Here is a 20,348-nt window from a genome sequence, read left to right on the forward strand (position 1 = left end):
CTTCCTTTCCTTCCTTTCCTTCCTTTCCTTCCTTTCCTTCCTTTCCTTCCTTTCCTTCCTTTCCTTCCTTCTTTCTTCTTTTCTTTCTTTCTTAGCTCCCACTTATGAGTGAGGATGTGCGGTATTTCTCTTTCTGTGCCTGGCTTATTTCACTTAACATAATTTTCTCTGAGCTCATCCATGTTGCTGCAAATGGCAGAATTTTATTCTTTTCTATGGCTGAGTCGTATTTCATTGTGTATACATACCACATTTTCCTTTTCCAGTCTTCTGCTGATGAACATTTAGGTTGGTTCCATATTTGACAGTTGTAAATAGAGCTGTGATGAATATGGGAGTGCAGGTATCCCTTCGACAAGATGATTTCCATTCCTTTGGGTGTATACCCAGAAGTGGGATTGTTGGGTCATATGGTAGTTCTCTCTGTAGTTGTTTGAGATACACTCATACTGTTTTCCATAATGGCTATACTAATTTACAGTCCCACCAACAATGTAGAAGAGTTCCCTTTTCTCCACATGCTCGCCAGCATTTGTTATTCTCAGTCTTTTTGATAATAGCCAGTCTAGCTGGAGTGAAGTGATACCTTAATGTAGTTTTGATTTGCATTTCTCCAATGACTAGTGATGCTGAGCATTTTTCATGTACCTTGTTACACGTAAAGTTAAATATAATGAGTTATTAAGTGTAGTGAGGGATTGTCTTGCTATTCCGAAGACTAACTTTGAAGAAGATAGGAAAGGTAGTTATAAGGAGTATGGGACTGAGATAGTGTTCCTTAGGAAGAGGTCCCCCTCATTCCCAAGGATTGAAATTCAGACCTTGCTGGAGAAGGCACATCTTTGACTTACTGAATGGCAGAGAAGACACTGTGGTGCCATGCTTGCCAAACTTTCTGGAAATATGCTCTTTGGAACTTTCTGGAGATCTGTTCCCTGAGGTGATAGGGAAAGATGTTCACGGGACAGTGTCTCTCTTCTACATTACTGCTGTGAAACAACCTGAGGAAGGTTCTAGGGGAAGGCACTGGCTGTTGGGTGCTGTTGGCTGTCAAGTACTGCATGTGCCACTTACTGGAGAAAAGCTGCACTGTGCAGGGTTTTGCTGAGTGAGCACACCAGAACCAGGACATAAAACCTTTCTTCCTGCAGTGTCTCTTCTGTGTTCTGTATTTACTTCAATTCTGTTTGGCAAAGGAAAAGCATTTAAAGGGCTCAGATCCACTTTCACAAAGCAGACAGGTGAATTTGGAGCTGAGTGAGGAAGCAAATCAATAATAGGTCCCAATACTGTGAAGGAGATAAGAATGATGGATGCTCAAATTTAGTTTTGGTGGTGGTGTCAGGGAAGATCTCTTTGAAAAATTGACATTAAGACCAGGTGTATGTGTAGGATCTACCCAGCTGAAAAGTATAAGAAAGAGCCTTGAAGGCAGTGGTCAACTGTGAATGGTCTAACTTGGAAAAGAATTTCATGAATTTGGAAGTTACAGAAAGCTGAATTGGTTGTAATGTAGTGAGAGAGGGAGAGAGTGGAATGGTGTTAAAGAGGCACAGTCAATTATGTAGAACCATGAAAGTCAAATTAAGCAGTTAGGATTTTGTTCTAAGTGCAGCAGGAAATAGGGGAGAGACACAGTAGACTTACATTTAAAATAAACTTCTGACTTCCCCCTTCTGTTAAAGAACAGTCTAGAAAGATCACTGTGTTCTGGCACTAAGAAAAGCTTCATTGAAAGTAAAAGCTTAAGGTGGGACTTCCAGGAAGTACAGGACTTAGATTTGTAGAGGCAGGAATACATGAGATACATGTTGGTTGAGGAATCCTTAGAGTGGAGATGCAAGTGAAGATAGAAAAATGCTTAACGGATAGACTCTGGGAAATCTTGATTGCCAGATATTCTTTCTGGGTGCCTCTTGTGATTCACCTAACAAGCAAACTTTAGTGAAACTGTGTCATCTGTGTGTGAATCCAAGTCATTTGGGGAAAAAATGAACAACCGTGTTTTGAGTCAGTTCTGCTCTTAAGTTCTAAGCTTATCGGAGGATCAGAATTTTGTGATGGTCTGTCAGTCATCCCTCTGTCACACCCCACCTCCACTCTCACTTTAAGAGATTTCACGTGAATCTACTTCTCACAGGCTATTGAAGATCTCAAGGTCTTTTCTTCTTCTACTAGAGTATTTGCTTGGGCCATCCTGGGCAAGGCCTTTGGAATCCTAGTCCAAATTTAGGCTGTTTGTTTCCATTATCAGAGAAACACATGAGGAGGTCTTCAAAAAGTTCGTGGAAAGATATGTATTATCTTTTAATTCCACGTTCCATGAATGTTGTAAGTACTCTCATATATATTTAAAACAGAAGATATTTTAATTATTTTTAATTCAGTTTTTTTCCCTCCAGCTTATATATCAAGCCACTAGTGGCACCTGTCAGCGTTACTTTTCATTGTCTTTGTATATTTTATCTATTCACAATTTTAATTTGTTGTAAGTACATTTGAAATTGACTTATTCTGCAATTTGAACATGTATTCTTTAATAATAAATCCTTAATTTTAAGGTTATCAAAATATATTCATTTTCCTACATTGAAGCCTTTTTTACTTTAATCCTTCATAAAAGTGTATTAATACTGAGTCAGAAAACATGGAAATGATTTTTGGGGGGGGATTTGGCTTTTGGAGAAGAAGGGACTGGATAGTGATGAAATATGGGTCAGGGTAATTCCAAACAAATATCCTGAACTGTTAAAATATCATTGAACTTTCTGGTTAAGTTCTTTTATAAAATCATAGGACTTTTAGGGAAAATTTTTTTTTTAGTTTAATGACTGCTCTTGTGACTGTTCTTAACCTAGACATTTTGCTATTCTGAGCAAAATGTTTACTTAAAGTATACATGGTCTTGACTGCATTTTGAGGGTAAACACATTAAATGAACTATATCGCTTTAAGTTTTTTTTCAGTCTGCCTGTTCAGAATCTTACATATCAGGTAGTTTTAGTTATTTTTAGTTTCTCATTATAATTTACATTTAGCCCTCATGATAGTTCTTGTGTAATTTTTTGTTTCTGTTTTTCTGAAGTATCTTTCTTTTTGAATATCAGATCTTCTCAAACTTTATAAATAAAAACATCTTTTATTTGCTCGGACTGATTTAACTAGGGGGTTCCCTTCTCATGGGGTCATTAATAATTTGTTTAAATTTAAAAGCCGATGCTGGACTTAGGAACATGAAATAGATTGATTTGGTATACCAATCACATGCAAGTGAATGAATTAAATTTATTATAATCAAAAACCTCAAATTAATGAAATACCTAAAGAATGGGAACCATAGTTTGTTGTCTTTTCTGGTTTACGTATAACTTTATTAAATTATTAAAGATGATGTAATAACCCAGGTTTTGTTATTGTCTCAGAGTAATATTAAATTCGGTATCATTGTTCAGTATGGTAGATGTATCTGTATTAAGTGTAAAAATTGGGAAGAATCTGTATACATTCTAATAGTAGTTATGAATGAATGTTCATACTGCTTAATTTTTGTTTGTTTTTGTTTGTATCTTTCTCCCTAATTTTTCCCAAATAGAGTTTATGGGTTAAACACATTTTTTTTTACAGAAACACTCCACTATTATACTGAATTATATTTAATCAGAAATGTACACATTGACTAACAAATATTTTAAATTTATATTAGAAATATTTTGCCAAGGTCATTTGAAAATTAATACTAATTTCATATGTTAAGATTTTGTTACAATTTGTATGTTTCAGGATTCCCTATTTCTTCAGTAATTTGTGAAAATTATTCATTATGATCATTTAAATTTTCTACAGGTCTACTGTATATTATTGAAACACAGAAAGTTCTTGACCTCAAAATTAATTTGAAGGCTTCATATGTTATTGTCCCACAAAATGGAATTTTTAGCTCTACATCAAATCTACTTCTTTTGGATCTTGGTCATCTAAAGGTATATACTAATATTTGGTTTAGGGTATGGCATTTAGGATGTTTCTTTGTTTAAAATGTGTTTTGTTTTTTAGACTGATTTGGTTTACTTTTAGATTTATGGTTAGATACTAGGATTTGACAAATCTTCCTTTCTGGTGAATAAAGTGAAGTTTCATTTAATTGGGTAGTTTTCCTACTTTTCTAAAAGCAAAATGACCAATTCAACTCCAGGTCAGAGGTGAACCTAGGAATTATATTTATAGAATTTGAGAATTACGCTTCAGAAGTTCATTTCCTTTTCAGTTTAAATCTATTACTTGATTAATTAAAGTATATAGAGTAGGAAGGCGTTCAGAAAGTAATCAGATATATCCAGCCTTCTGAAATTTTTCTTGTATATAACTGTTGATGTTGACACTTTAATATTTCTAGTAAATAATTCTAAATTGAGAGATGGTCTTCTTGTAAGTCATTTTCCTTTTCTTCTAATTATGCACTTTTTTTCTATCCAAATTTTCAATAAAGATTTTTTTTTTTGTATTTCTAGATCTGTACTGTTCAATATGGTACCCACTAACCACATGTGGTTGTTTAATTAATTATAATTAAATAGAATTAATTCAGTTTCTTAGTCACATTAGCTGTATTTAAGAGTTTTAATTTTCAGAAGTGGCTAGTGGCTACTGTATTGGATAGCACAGATGTAGAACATTTCCATCATTGTAAAAGATCTCTTGGACAGAACTGCTCTGTCATTAAATGTAGAGGCATACCTATAATAATTTAAAGACTCAAGATGTATGATATTCTTTTAGAATGCTTTTTCTGGCTACCTAACAAATATGTGCCTTCCCTTGAAATTGACATTCTGCCTTATTTATTTAGTTTTTACTCTGCATTTGATAAATAGGTAGACATCCACTGGGTTTATGTTTATAGTAAAATTTATGCAGCTAATTATTAATATTTGAATTTGGTTATTGAATTGTTTCAAGGACAGTGTGATATAGTAGAAAGAGCATAAGGTCAGGAATAAAGGTATTTATCTAATTTTATAGCTTTAGGCAACCTGCTTAACCTGTTGCCTAAAATTTGGTACCTTTCAAACAGGTAATTTTTTGACCGCTTCACATGAGCTATATAAAGTATAGGGAAAAATGTTAAAAAATATACATGTACATCCATATGTATGAATGAATAATGTCTTTATATACTGCTCTGGAGTGATCTGCAGGATGCTTAAATGAAAAAAGTAGTGTGCATAGTATGACAAGAAAAGGGAGATAGAAATATAATTTGCCTGGGGTCGCATAAGTAGCAGATTTGGGGCTAAAATTTATCTGTCCTAATATTTAATCCTGTATCTTTTACTCTAAATACCTGTCATTGTGCCATAGAAACATTTTGTAAGCTAAAATTGTCTCTTGATCTTATTCTTAATAAGAAAGCTTCTTATCAGATTTTAAGAATTTGTAGATGAATTATTCTCCTGGATTGTCTTGGTTTCCTTCTTTTAATATAATTAAATGGGAACTATGTAAAAATTTGCTTTCCATCTGGCCTTTTCTTTATATGTCTCATGGATAAGGACCTTTCTAATAGCCTTAAAATGTATGTTTGCTTCTGAGTTGGTACTGTCCTATTAAATTTTCATATTATAGGTCTGAAAGATAAAAACTGTACTCACTTTGAAGTACATTACATAATCTAAACTATTAAAATTAACTTCAAGGTGACAAGTAAAAGTCGTTCGGAATTAACAGATGTGAAACAAGGTGGGACCAATCTTGAAGAAATAATGCATAGAGCTTATGATTCCTTTGATATACAGCTTACAAGTGTACAGCTGCTTTATAGCAAAGTTGGTAAGTATAAAGTACGTTATTTGTTGATTGGTTTTGCTGAAGCGATTGAGTAGATTTTTAGGCACTTTGAAGATCTTCCTCCTAAATGTTTTAGAACCTTTATGTTTCTGAATTAGAAGTGATAGTAAATATTGCCTACTTATTCTCAACCAAGAGCAGTTTGCCCCCCAGGAGACATTTGTCAATGTCCGGAGATGTTTTTGATTGTCACATGTAGGGGACGGGAGGGGGCACTACTACTATTTGGTGGGTGGAGGTTAGGGATGCTACTAAACATCCTACAGTATACAAGCCAGCCCCCATAATAAAGACTTATCTAGCCTAAATGTCAGTAGTGCTGAGATTGAGAAATCCTGATCTATACCAGTGTTTTCCAACCTTTTGCCAACTGGCGAATATTGAAAATGATACTTGTATTACACAGTTAGATAAACAGAAGAGGCTGGTCAAGGCCAGAGGCAGCCAGGATAGGGGCTCTGACAGCCCAGGCCATAGATAGTCACACAAAGACTGAGTAGGGTCACTGTCCACTATGCCTAAAGGCATACCTTTATCCCATTCACTGTGGTGTACCAATCAGGAGTCTGTGATATAGATTTATTTTTTTTAGATGAAGACAGAGCCAGAAATTCACTTATCAGGAGCCACTAAAGTTGTTAGGGAGAGATCCCAGAGTCGTTCAGCCCCCTGTCATACTGTTTCTAAATCCCTAGTGTGTTANCAGAAGATATTTTAATTATTTTTAATTCAGTTTTTTTCCCTCCAGCTTATATATCAAGCCACTAGTGGCACCTGTCAGCGTTACTTTTCATTGTCTTTGTATATTTTATCTATTCACAATTTTAATTTGTTGACAGAAGATATTTTAATTATTTTTAATTCAGTTTTTTTCCCTCCAGCTTATATATCAAGCCAGTCATCTAGTGGCACCTGTCAGCGTTACTTTTCTTTGTCTTTGTATATTTTATCTATTCACAATTTTAATTTGTTGTAAGTACATTTGAAATTGACTTATTCTGCAATTTGAACATGTATTCTTTAATAATAAATCCTTAATTTTAAGGTTATCAAAATATATTCATTTTCCTACATTGAAGCCTTTTTTACTTTAATCCTTCATAAAAGTGTATTAATACTGAGTCAGAAAACATGGAAATGATTTTTGGGGGGGGATTTGGCTTTTGGAGAAGAAGGGACTGGATAGTGATGAAATATGGGTCAGGGTAATTCCAAACAAATATCCTGAACTGTTAAAATATCATTGAACTTTCTGGTTAAGTTCTTTTATAAAATCATAGGACTTTTAGGGAAAATTTTTTTTTTAGTTTAATGACTGCTCTTGTGACTGTTCTTAACCTAGACATTTTGCTATTCTGAGCAAAATGTTTACTTAAAGTATACATGGTCTTGACTGCATTTTGAGGGTAAACACATTAAATGAACTATATCGCTTTAAGTTTTTTTTCAGTCTGCCTGTTCAGAATCTTACATATCAGGTAGTTTTAGTTATTTTTAGTTTCTCATTATAATTTACATTTAGCCCTCATGATAGTTCTTGTGTAATTTTTTGTTTCTGTTTTTCTGAAGTATCTTTCTTTTTGAATATCAGATCTTCTCAAACTTTATAAATAAAAACATCTTTTATTTGCTCGGACTGATTTAACTAGGGGGTTCCCTTCTCATGGGGTCATTAATAATTTGTTTAAATTTAAAAGCCGATGCTGGACTTAGGAACATGAAATAGATTGATTTGGTATACCAATCACATGCAAGTGAATGAATTAAATTTATTATAATCAAAAACCTCAAATTAATGAAATACCTAAAGAATGGGAACCATAGTTTGTTGTCTTTTCTGGTTTACGTATAACTTTATTAAATTATTAAAGATGATGTAATAACCCAGGTTTTGTTATTGTCTCAGAGTAATATTAAATTCGGTATCATTGTTCAGTATGGTAGATGTATCTGTATTAAGTGTAAAAATTGGGAAGAATCTGTATACATTCTAATAGTAGTTATGAATGAATGTTCATACTGCTTAATTTTTGTTTGTTTTTGTTTGTATCTTTCTCCCTAATTTTTCCCAAATAGAGTTTATGGGTTAAACACATTTTTTTTTACAGAAACACTCCACTATTATACTGAATTATATTTAATCAGAAATGTACACATTGACTAACAAATATTTTAAATTTATATTAGAAATATTTTGCCAAGGTCATTTGAAAATTAATACTAATTTCATATGTTAAGATTTTGTTACAATTTGTATGTTTCAGGATTCCCTATTTCTTCAGTAATTTGTGAAAATTATTCATTATGATCATTTAAATTTTCTACAGGTCTACTGTATATTATTGAAACACAGAAAGTTCTTGACCTCAAAATTAATTTGAAGGCTTCATATGTTATTGTCCCACAAAATGGAATTTTTAGCTCTACATCAAATCTACTTCTTTTGGATCTTGGTCATCTAAAGGTATATACTAATATTTGGTTTAGGGTATGGCATTTAGGATGTTTCTTTGTTTAAAATGTGTTTTGTTTTTTAGACTGATTTGGTTTACTTTTAGATTTATGGTTAGATACTAGGATTTGACAAATCTTCCTTTCTGGTGAATAAAGTGAAGTTTCATTTAATTGGGTAGTTTTCCTACTTTTCTAAAAGCAAAATGACCAATTCAACTCCAGGTCAGAGGTGAACCTAGGAATTATATTTATAGAATTTGAGAATTACGCTTCAGAAGTTCATTTCCTTTTCAGTTTAAATCTATTACTTGATTAATTAAAGTATATAGAGTAGGAAGGCGTTCAGAAAGTAATCAGATATATCCAGCCTTCTGAAATTTTTCTTGTATATAACTGTTGATGTTGACACTTTAATATTTCTAGTAAATAATTCTAAATTGAGAGATGGTCTTCTTGTAAGTCATTTTCCTTTTCTTCTAATTATGCACTTTTTTTCTATCCAAATTTTCAATAAAGATTTTTTTTTTTGTATTTCTAGATCTGTACTGTTCAATATGGTACCCACTAACCACATGTGGTTGTTTAATTAATTATAATTAAATAGAATTAATTCAGTTTCTTAGTCACATTAGCTGTATTTAAGAGTTTTAATTTTCAGAAGTGGCTAGTGGCTACTGTATTGGATAGCACAGATGTAGAACATTTCCATCATTGTAAAAGATCTCTTGGACAGAACTGCTCTGTCATTAAATGTAGAGGCATACCTATAATAATTTAAAGACTCAAGATGTATGATATTCTTTTAGAATGCTTTTTCTGGCTACCTAACAAATATGTGCCTTCCCTTGAAATTGACATTCTGCCTTATTTATTTAGTTTTTACTCTGCATTTGATAAATAGGTAGACATCCACTGGGTTTATGTTTATAGTAAAATTTATGCAGCTAATTATTAATATTTGAATTTGGTTATTGAATTGTTTCAAGGACAGTGTGATATAGTAGAAAGAGCATAAGGTCAGGAATAAAGGTATTTATCTAATTTTATAGCTTTAGGCAACCTGCTTAACCTGTTGCCTAAAATTTGGTACCTTTCAAACAGGTAATTTTTTGACCGCTTCACATGAGCTATATAAAGTATAGGGAAAAATGTTAAAAAATATACATGTACATCCATATGTATGAATGAATAATGTCTTTATATACTGCTCTGGAGTGATCTGCAGGATGCTTAAATGAAAAAAGTAGTGTGCATAGTATGACAAGAAAAGGGAGATAGAAATATAATTTGCCTGGGGTCGCATAAGTAGCAGATTTGGGGCTAAAATTTATCTGTCCTAATATTTAATCCTGTATCTTTTACTCTAAATACCTGTCATTGTGCCATAGAAACATTTTGTAAGCTAAAATTGTCTCTTGATCTTATTCTTAATAAGAAAGCTTCTTATCAGATTTTAAGAATTTGTAGATGAATTATTCTCCTGGATTGTCTTGGTTTCCTTCTTTTAATATAATTAAATGGGAACTATGTAAAAATTTGCTTTCCATCTGGCCTTTTCTTTATATGTCTCATGGATAAGGACCTTTCTAATAGCCTTAAAATGTATGTTTGCTTCTGAGTTGGTACTGTCCTATTAAATTTTCATATTATAGGTCTGAAAGATAAAAACTGTACTCACTTTGAAGTACATTACATAATCTAAACTATTAAAATTAACTTCAAGGTGACAAGTAAAAGTCGTTCGGAATTAACAGATGTGAAACAAGGTGGGACCAATCTTGAAGAAATAATGCATAGAGCTTATGATTCCTTTGATATACAGCTTACAAGTGTACAGCTGCTTTATAGCAAAGTTGGTAAGTATAAAGTACGTTATTTGTTGATTGGTTTTGCTGAAGCGATTGAGTAGATTTTTAGGCACTTTGAAGATCTTCCTCCTAAATGTTTTAGAACCTTTATGTTTCTGAATTAGAAGTGATAGTAAATATTGCCTACTTATTCTCAACCAAGAGCAGTTTGCCCCCCAGGAGACATTTGTCAATGTCCGGAGATGTTTTTGATTGTCACATGTAGGGGACGGGAGGGGGCACTACTAGTATTTGGTGGGTGGAGGTTAGGGATGCTACTAAACATCCTACAGTGTTTGTCAATGTCCGGAGATGTTTTTGATTGTCACATGTAGGGGACGGGAGGGGGCACTACTACTATTTGGTGGGTGGAGGTTAGGGATGCTACTAAACATCCTACAGTATACAAGCCAGCCCCCATAATAAAGACTTATCTAGCCTAAATGTCAGTAGTGCTGAGATTGAGAAATCCTGATCTATACCAGTGTTTTCCAACCTTTTGCCAACTGGCGAATATTGAAAATGATACTTGTATTACACAGTTAGATAAACAGAAGAGGCTGGTCAAGGCCAGAGGCAGCCAGGATAGGGGCTCTGACAGCCCAGGCCATAGATAGTCACACAAAGACTGAGTAGGGTCACTGTCCACTATGCCTAAAGGCATACCTTTATCCCATTCACTGTGGTGTACCAATCAGGAGTCTGTGATATAGATTTATTTTTTTTAGATGAAGACAGAGCCAGAAATTCACTTATCAGGAGCCACTAAAGTTGTTAGGGAGAGATCCCAGAGTCGTTCAGCCCCCTGTCATACTGTTTCTAAATCCCTAGTGTGTTAGTGAACATTCAGACAGTTCAGAAGTTTGAGATTTATTTAAGAGATCTTGTATATGTAGGGAGAGATCCCAGAGTCGTTCAGCCCCCTGTCATACTGTTTCTAAATCCCTAGTGTGTTAATGAACATTCAGACAGTTCAGAAGTTTGAGATTTATTTAAGAGATCTTGTATATGAATGTATATGGTCAAATTTTAATTATCTGAGCTAACTTATAAAAGGAGAAATAAGAATCCAAGGTAATAGTTACAAAAATTGTTAGTTTATACAGGATTAGAACATTATTTTATTTTATTTCTTTAATTATATTTGCTTTAGGAAAATGAACATGGTTTCTGTTTTTATCATATTCCAGTTGTTGTGGTGGGAGCCCAGGAGTATACCGGGTGGCAAAAGTAAATTGTTTTTAGAAGTCATAAATTCTTTTTCAGGGAATAAATTATTGTATGTTCGAATGGATACATATTGGTCACAAGTTTTTGAAGTCTGTGAATTATACTTAAATTAGTATTTAAGATATTGAGGGCCGAGCCCGTGGTACACTTGGGAGAGTGCAGCGCTGGGAGCGCAGCAGCGCTTTCGCCGTGGGTTCGGATCCTATATAGAGATGGCTGGTGCGCTCACTGGCTGAGTGCGGTGCGGCTGATCTCACAAAAAGACAAAAAAAAAAGATATTGAGATGCTTTGTAAAAAAACGTTTTAAATATTTCATTATTGTCTGAAGGTTAGTAAAATTGTTTTTGATAAACATTAACTGTTCTTAAATAATTGAATCTTTATTGAGCATGGTACTTTTTGACATTGTGGTTACTTTATATAATTGTAGAATCTCTTGATAAGTACTGAAACAAATGCTTCTTTTTTTTTCTTTAAAATGGAAAGTAAAGGAAATATTGATCTCAATGCTAGTGGAATTTTAGAAATTGTTAATAAAGTTCATTTTTACTACCTATCTCCAAGAGTCTAATGTTTTCTTGGCTTTGTTTTCCTTGACTGGAATATTATTCAACTCATAAGATTATTAGGTTCAAATGAGGTAGTCTATATGAAAATGTATTATACTATATAAATCCCATGAATCCTGTTATAAAGATTAATCTTTTTAAAGTTATTTCTTTGTAAATATGCCTATTTTAGAAAATTTGGACAATTCAGAAAAACAAAAAAGATCATTCTTTATCTTAATGCACAGACATGAACACTATTGATATTTCATTGTATATCCTTTTAGTTTTTTTTTTTTTTTCCAGTGTATTGTGCCTATGTATATGGGATGTGCTTGTGTGGTATTTATGTCTGGGGGTATTTGTGAATGCATTGTTTTTACATGATTTATATAGTTTTATATTCAGATTTTTTCTTTCATTTCCTAGTAATATTTGGGCACTTGAACTTATGATTTTATTGGATATACGAGTATTGTGCTCTAAGGCTAGGTTGTCACTTATTCAGACATTCTCTTATTGAACATTTAGGCTTGTAACACTGTGGTGAAATGTTTCCAGGGGGTCACATGTTATAGATTTGGATGTGAATTTCAGCTTTCTCATTAGCGTATTAACCATAGGCAAATTATAAATTTTTTTGACTCTGTTTTCTAAAATGGGATGATTAATACATCACTGTGTGAGTAAAAACTTAAACTTTGCCTAGAAAGTGCCAGTTATAAACCTTGAATAAACGGTAGCTTTTATTATACTATTAAAGAACCACACTTTTTCTTTCCTTTCCCATTATTGCCCTTACAGCCATATTGGTTTTTGGGTCAGATAATTTGGTTGGTACAGTGATTATGAATGATTACACAGTAGTTTTGATTAAAACGTTTTTTTTTTTTTTTTTTTTTTGGAGTCTTGTGAAGAAGCAGAAGGAAGATGATAAAGGGAAAAGATTTTCCCTGCTGGTTGTGTGTACCTGAGAATGTGACATTAAGATTATGTAAAATGTGGGAAGATTTCCCAATACCATGCAGTGTGTGACTGTGAAGTATTAGTAGTAATTTTAGGTTTTGTGCATTATTCAAATTATACTTATGTTAAACATGAAATGTTTTCTGTAATTAGGTGATAATTGGAAAGAAGCACGAAAACTCAATGTATCTACACAGCATATTTTGGTACCCATGCACTTCAATGTGGAACTCTCTAAGGCCATGGTTTTCATGGATTTAAGAATGCCCAAGTATGTATTATCTGTTTCATGTGACTGTGAATATTCTCAGTAATTCCATAGCTAAGGAAATGCCATATTTCACTGAGTGTGTTTTTAAAATTTTTCAAATCTGCCTTGATCTTGTATTCATTGACTTTTGTGGTAAAATATATATAACATAAAATTTACCATTTTAACTATTTTTAAGTTTATAGTCAGTGGCATTAAGTACATTCACATTGCTGTGCAACCACCACCGTCCATCCATCTCCAGAACTTTTTCATTTTTCAAACTGAAACTCTGTACCGATTAAACAGTAAAGCCCCATTTCATCCTGCCCCCAAGCCCCTGGCAGCCACCATTTTATGTTCAGTCCCCATGAATTTGACTATTTTAGGTACCTCATATAAATGGAATCATATAAATTTGTCCTTTTGTTTCTGAGTTACTTCACTTAGCATAATGTCTTCAAAGCTCATACATGTTGTAGCATGTGTCAGAATTTGATTCATTTTTAAGGCTGAATAATATTCCCCATATGTAACATATAACCACATTTTGTTTATCCTTTCATCCATTAGTGGACATTTGTGGTGTTTATACCATTTGACTGTTGTAATAATGCTACAAGTACATGTTCAAGTTCCTTCTTTCAATTTTTTTCAGTATATACCTGGAAGTAGAATTGCTGGATCATATTGCAGTTCAGTGTTTAGGTTTTTGAGGAGTGCCATGTTGTTTTTCATAGCAGCTGCATCATTTTACATCTCTGCCAGCAATGCTCAAGGGTTCCAGTTTCTGCACTTCCTCGCCGCACTTGTTCTTTTCTGATTTTTTTTATTTTTTATAATAGTCATCCTAATAGATGTGAAGTAGTATCTCACTGTAGTTTTGATTTGCATTTCCCTAATGCTTAGTGTTGTTGAACAGCTGTTCAAATGATTATTGGCCATTTATACATTCTTTGGAGAAATATGTATTCCAGATCATTGCTTATTTTTTAGTCTGGTGGTTTATTTTTTTCTTGTTGAATTGTAGCAATTCTTTATATATTCTGGATATTAACCCTTTGTCAGATATATAATTTGCAAATATTTTCTCTCATTCTGTGGGTTGCCTTATCACTCATTTATTTATTTATTTATTTATTTATTTATCTATATATTTATTTATTGGTCATATTTTCTTTTCTTTTAAAAGCAAATATTTTCTCTCATTCTGTGGGTTGCCTTATCACTCATTTATTTATTTATTTATTTATCTATATATTTATTTATTGGTCATATTTTCTTTTCTTTTAAAATTTTTTTATTTTACTTCTCAATATACAATGTAGTTGATTTTCATGCCCCTTTACCCATTGCTCACTCCCCCTCTACCGCCCCCCACATCATATCTGTTCACTTGACTTAAATAGTTCAAGGAATTTTTGTGGTTATTCTGTTTTCTCCCCACCCCCTCCGATCTGTTGGTGTGTTTATTTATTTATTTATTTATTTTTAGCTCCCACAAATAAGTAAGAACACGTGGTATTTCTCTTTCTCTGCCTGACTTGTTTCACTTAATGTAATTTTCTCTAAGTCCATCCCTGTTGTTGCAAATGGTAATAGTATTTCATTCTGTTTTATAGCAGAGTAGTATTCCATTATGTAGATACACCACATTTTCCTTATCCACTTATCAGATAGTGGACATTTGGGCTGGTTCCAACTCTTGGCTATTGTAAATAGAGCTGCAGTAAACATTGGAGAACAGGTATCCCTTCAGCATGATGATTTCCATTCCTCTGGGTATATTCCCAACAGTGGAATAGCTGGGTCATATGGTAGATCTATCTGCAGTTGTTTGGGGTACCTCCATGCCATTTTCCATAAAGGCTGCACCATTTTGTAGCCCCACCAACAGTGTATGAGAGTTCCTTTTTCTTCGTAACTTCTCCAGCACTAATCATTCTCAGTCTTTTGGATATTAGCAAACCTAACTGGAGTGAGATGGTATCTCAAAGTGGTCTTGATTTGCATTTCCCAGAAGCTGAGTGAGGTTGAGCATTTTTTTCATGTGTCTGTTGGCTGTTTGTATATCTTCCTTTGAGAAATGCCTATTCAGCTCCTTTGCCCATTTTTTAATTGCATTGTTTGATTTTTTGCTGTAAAGTTGTTTGAGTTCCTTGTATATTCTGGATATTAATCTTTTGTCAGATGTATACTTTGCAAATATTTTCTCCCACTCTGTTGGTTGTCTTTTTACTCTGTTGATTGTTTCTTTTGCTGTGCAGAAGCTTTTTAGTTTGATATAATTCCATTTGTTTATTTTTCCTATAGTTGACTGTGCTTTTTGGGTACTACTCATGAAGTCTGTACCCATTCCTACTTCCTGGAGCATTTTTTTATTGGGTTGCTTGTTTTTTTCTTGTAAAGTTGTTTAAGTTCCTTGTATATTCTGGATATTAATCTTTTGTCAGATGTATACTTTGCAAATATTTTCTCCCACTCTGTTGGTTGTCTTTTTACTCTGTTGATTGTTTCTTTTGCTGTGCAGAAGCTTTTTAGTTTGATATAATTCCATTTGTTTATTTTTCCTATAGTTGACTGTGCTTTTTGGGTACTACTCATGAAGTCTGTACCCATTCCTACTTCCTGGAGTATTTCCCCTATGTTTTCATTAAGGAGTTTTATTGTTTCAAGGTGTATATTTAATTCTTTAATCCATTTTGAGTTGATTTTGCTATATGGTGAGAGGTATGGGTCTAGTTTAATCCTCCTACATATGAGTATCCAATTTTTCCAGCACCATTTGTTGAAAAGGCAGTCTCTTCCCCAGTATGTAGATTTGCTGCGTTTGTCAAATATCAGATGGCTGCAGGCGTATGGATTGATTTCTGGGTTCTCTATTCTATTCCATTGATCCGTGTGTCTATTTTTATGCCAGTACCATGCTGTCTTGGGTATTATAGCTTTGTAATATAGTTTAAAGTCAGGTAGTGTTATGCCTCCAGCTTTATTTATTTTGCTCAGGATTGCTTTGGCTAGGCATGGTCTTTGTTGTTCCATATAAATGTCTGGATAGCTTTTTCCATCTCAGAGAAAAATGTCATTGGAATTTTGATGAAGATTGCATTGAATTTGTAGATCACTTTGGGTAGTATGGACGTTTTCACAATGTTAATTCTTCCATTCCAAGAATATGGACTATCTTTCCATCTTCTTCTGTCCTCTTTAATTTCTCTCAACAGTGGTTTGTAGTTCTCTTCGTAGAGATTTTTCACATCTTTGGTCAGCTTTATTCCTAAGTATTTTATTTTTTTCTTGGCTTTTGTAAATGGGCTAGCTTTCTTGATTTCTTTTTCTGCATGTTCACTGTTGGAGTATAGAAATGCTATTTTAATTATGTTGAGATACTTTCCATCCATGCCTTTATCATGAAAGAATGTTGAATTTTGTCAAATGCTTTTTCAGCATCTATAGAGATGATCATATGGTTTTTGTCTTTGTTTTTACTGATGTGATGTATCACATTTATTGATTTGCATATGTTGAACCAACCTTGCATCCCGGGGATGAATCCCACTTGATCATGATGTATAATTTTGTGTATGTGTTGCTGTATTCTGTTAGCTAGTATTTTATTGAGGATTTTTGCATCTATATTCATCAAGGATATTGGCCTGTAGTTTTCTATTTCTGGTGCGTCTTTGTCTGGTTTTTGTATTAGGGTGATGTTTGCCTCAGGATGAGTTCAGGAGAATGGCCTCTGTTTCAATCTTCTGGAATAGTTTGTAGAGAATTGGTATCAGTTCCTCTTTGAAGAATTGGTAGAACTCTGCAGTGAGCCCATCTGGTCCTGGGCTTTTCTTTGTTGGGGGCCTTCTGATAACAGCTTCAGTCTCTTTTATTGTTATTGGTCTGCTCAGATTTTCTATATCTTCTTGCCTCAGTTTTAGTAGCTTGTATGCATCCAGAAATTTATTGATCTCCTCCACATTTTCAAATTTGTTGGAATATAGTTGTTTATAGCAGTCTATAATGATTCCTTGTATTTCTGAGGTGTCAGTTGTAATACCACCTTTTTCATTTCTAATTTTTGTTATTTGGGTCTTCTCTCTTCTTAGTTAATCTTGCTAAAGGTTTGTCGATTTTATTTATCTTTTCAAAAAACCAACTTTTTGTTGCATTGATCTTTTACATTGTTTTTTGGGTTTCTGTTTCATCAAGTTCTGCTCTGATTTTAATTCTTTCTTTCCGTTTACTAACTTTATGTTTGGATTGTTCTTGTTTTTCTAGATCTTCAAGGCGAAGTGTTAGGTTGTTTATTTGCCATCTTTCCATTCTTCTGAATTAAGTATTTAATGCAATAAATTTCTCCCTTAATACTGCTTTTGCAGTATCCCACAGGTTTTTGTATGATGTATCATTATTTTCATTAGTTTCAAGAAGTTTTTTTATTTCCTGTTTCGTTTCTTCCTGGACCCATATGTCATTAAGTACAGTGTTGTTTAGTTTCCATGTGTTTGTGTAGTTTCCAGAATTTCGTTTATTATTGATTTCTAATTTTAATCCATTGTGATCTTAGGAAGTACGTGGAATAATTCCAGTTTTATTGAATTTGCTAAGACTTGCTTTGTGACCTAATATGGTCTTTCCTGGAGAGTGTTCCATGTGCTGATGAGAAGAATGAATATTCTGATGTTGTTGGTTAGAATGTTCTGTAGATATCTGCCAAATCCAATTGGTCTAAAGTATTGTTTAGATCTTGTGATTCTCTGTTGATTTTTTGCCTAGATGATCTGTCCAATGAAGAGAGTGGGGCGTTCATGTCCCCCACTATTATGGTGTTAGTGTCTGTCTCTTTCTTTTGATCTAATAGTGTTTGCTGTGTAAATCTGACTCCTCCAATATAGGGTGCATATGAATTTATGATTGTTATGTCTTCTTGATGGATAGATCCTTTTATAGTTATATAGTGGCCTTCTTTATCTCTTTTTATGGTTTTTGCTTTAAAGTCTATTTTATCTGATATAAAAATAGCTACTCCAGTTCGTTTTTCATTTCTATTTGCATGATATATCTTTTTACATCCTTTCATTCTTAGTGTATGTGTGTCTTTACAGGTCAAGTGAGTTTCTTGAAGACAGCATATTGTTGGGTCCATCTTTTTAATCTGGGCAGTCAGTCTGTGTCTTTTGAATGGGGAATTTAATCCCTTTACATTTAGAGTTATTATTGAAAGGTGTTGATTTACTCCTAGCATTTTACTGATCTTTGTTTAGATGTCTTAAGTATCTTTTGTTCCTTTTTTCTGATTTTCTCTTTCTTGGGGTGATAGATAACCTTTTTTATTTCTCTTTTGTTAGCATTTTTGTTTTGCTGGTACGTATTGTTCTTTCTTGAATATTCATGGCAGTGATGGTTGTTTTTGTGGTATCAAACCCAGTACTTCCTTGAGAATTTCTTGTAGGGCTGGTCGTGTGGTAGTGAACTCCTGCAGTTTTTGTTTGTCTGAGAAATATACTATTTGTCCTTCATTTCAGAAGGATAGCCTTGCTGGGTAAAGTATTGTTGGCTGGCAATTTTTGTCCTTTAGTGTTTTGAATATATCATCCCATTCTTTTCTGGCTTTTAAGGTTTCTGATGAAAAGTCTGATGTTATTCTGATTGGGGCTCCCTTATAGGTGACTTGCTGCTTCTCTCTTGCAGCTTTTAAGATTCTCTCTTTGTCTTTGAGTTTTACCAGTTTCATTATCAAATGTCTTGGTGGAGATCATTTTGGGTCGAATGTATTTGGGGATCTTTGGGCTTCCTGAATCTGGAGATCTTTAACCTTCCCTATACCTGGGAAGTTTTCTGCTATTATTTCACCAAATATGTTTTCAATGCCATTTCCATTTTCCTTCCCTTCTGGAGTACCCATGTTTTGGATATTTGAGTGCTTAAGTTTGTCTGTAGTCTCTCTTTGATTTTCTTCAATTTTTTTGATTCTTCTTTCTTCTTTCTGGTCTGCCTGTGTTAATTCAAACAGCCTGTTTTCTAGGTCAGAAATTCTGTCTTCTGCTTGTTCAAGTCTGTTGGTTAAACTCTCTGTTGTGTCTTTTATTTTGTTGAATGAATCCTTCAGCTCCACAAGCTCAGCTACATTCTTTTTCAAGGCATTAATTTCTTTGTACATTTCTTCTTTCAGATCCATTATATTTTACTTCTTTTCATTGTGTTGTCTAACTGATTTTTCTTGTATCTCAGTTTCCTTAGAATTGTTGCTCTAAATTCCTTATCTGTCATTTCAAAGGACTTCCCGTTCTATAGGATCTAGCACTTGAGAGTTATTATTTTCCTTTTGTGGTGATGTACTTCCTTGATTTTTCATATTTCTGTGTGGCTGGGGGTATCACAGCCCACTCATTTCACCCCAGTGACTGGCTGGGATCCTGAAGGGATTGCTGCTTCTGGTCAGCAGGAACTAGCCTGGGTTGAGGTTCCCACTGCACCTGCCTGTTCTGAGACAGCTGGCTCGAGGTCTGGGGGCACCAAAGCTCTTAAGTCTCTCCCAGGGGTGGGGATTGGCCTGGGCTCGAGGTCCCACCCCACCTGCCTTCTCTGGCACGACTGGCTTGGAGTGTGGGGACCCCGAGCCTCTTAAGTCTCTCCCAGTGGCGGGGACTGGCCTGTGCCAGAAGTCCAGCCCCACCTGCCTTCTCTGGGATGGCTGGCTTGAGGTGTGGAGACCCCGTGCCTCTTAAGTGTCTCCTGGCGGTGTGGACCAGCCTGGGCTGTAAGTCTCACCTTGCCTGCCTTCTCTGGCTTGGCTAGCTCAGGGTTTGGGAGTCCCAAGCCTCTTAAGTCTCTACGCAGTGGAAAGCAACCTGAACTGGGGTCCTGTGGCGTGCAGTTCCTGCCTGTTCTGGCGCAGATCTCGGGTCTTCTGTTGTTGCTCCTTCATAGTTGCAAATTGGTTGTTCTGTGGGAGAGAGCGACACTAGGAACTGAATACTCCGCCATCTTGACTGGAACTCTGCCTTATCACTCTTGATAGTGTCCTTTGATGCATACACTTTTTAAATTTTGATTAAGTCCAATTTATCTTTGTTGCTTTTGATGTCATATCCAAGAAACTATTACCAAATCCAATGTCATGAAGTTTTTCCCCTAATTTTTTTAAAAGAGGTTTGTAGTTTTAGCTCATATGTTTAGGTCTTTGATCAATTTTGAGTTAATTTTTTGTGTGT

At 34.2% G+C, this 20,348-nt stretch overlaps 1 protein-coding gene across 1 annotated transcript in view; it reads left to right on the forward strand.

Annotated features, from left to right (window-relative positions):
* The window catches only part of LOC103606627 (vacuolar protein sorting-associated protein 13A-like), a gene marked incomplete at both ends in the record, with an annotated part of 116,991 nt that overhangs the window by 22,608 nt on the left and 74,035 nt on the right, over positions 1-20,348 (forward strand). Inside the window, 3 exons of the mRNA XM_008591191.1 lie at positions 3,844-3,980; positions 5,694-5,826; positions 13,044-13,161. Of these exons, the coding sequence (XP_008589413.1) occupies positions 3,844-3,980; positions 5,694-5,826; positions 13,044-13,161 (388 nt within the window). The remainder of the gene's footprint in view (positions 1-3,843; positions 3,981-5,693; positions 5,827-13,043; positions 13,162-20,348) is intronic.

The sequence above is a fragment of the Galeopterus variegatus genome, unplaced genomic scaffold (assembly GCF_000696425.1).
Source record: "Galeopterus variegatus unplaced genomic scaffold, G_variegatus-3.0.2 Scaffold6748, whole genome shotgun sequence".
NCBI lineage: Eukaryota > Metazoa > Chordata > Mammalia > Dermoptera > Cynocephalidae > Galeopterus > Galeopterus variegatus.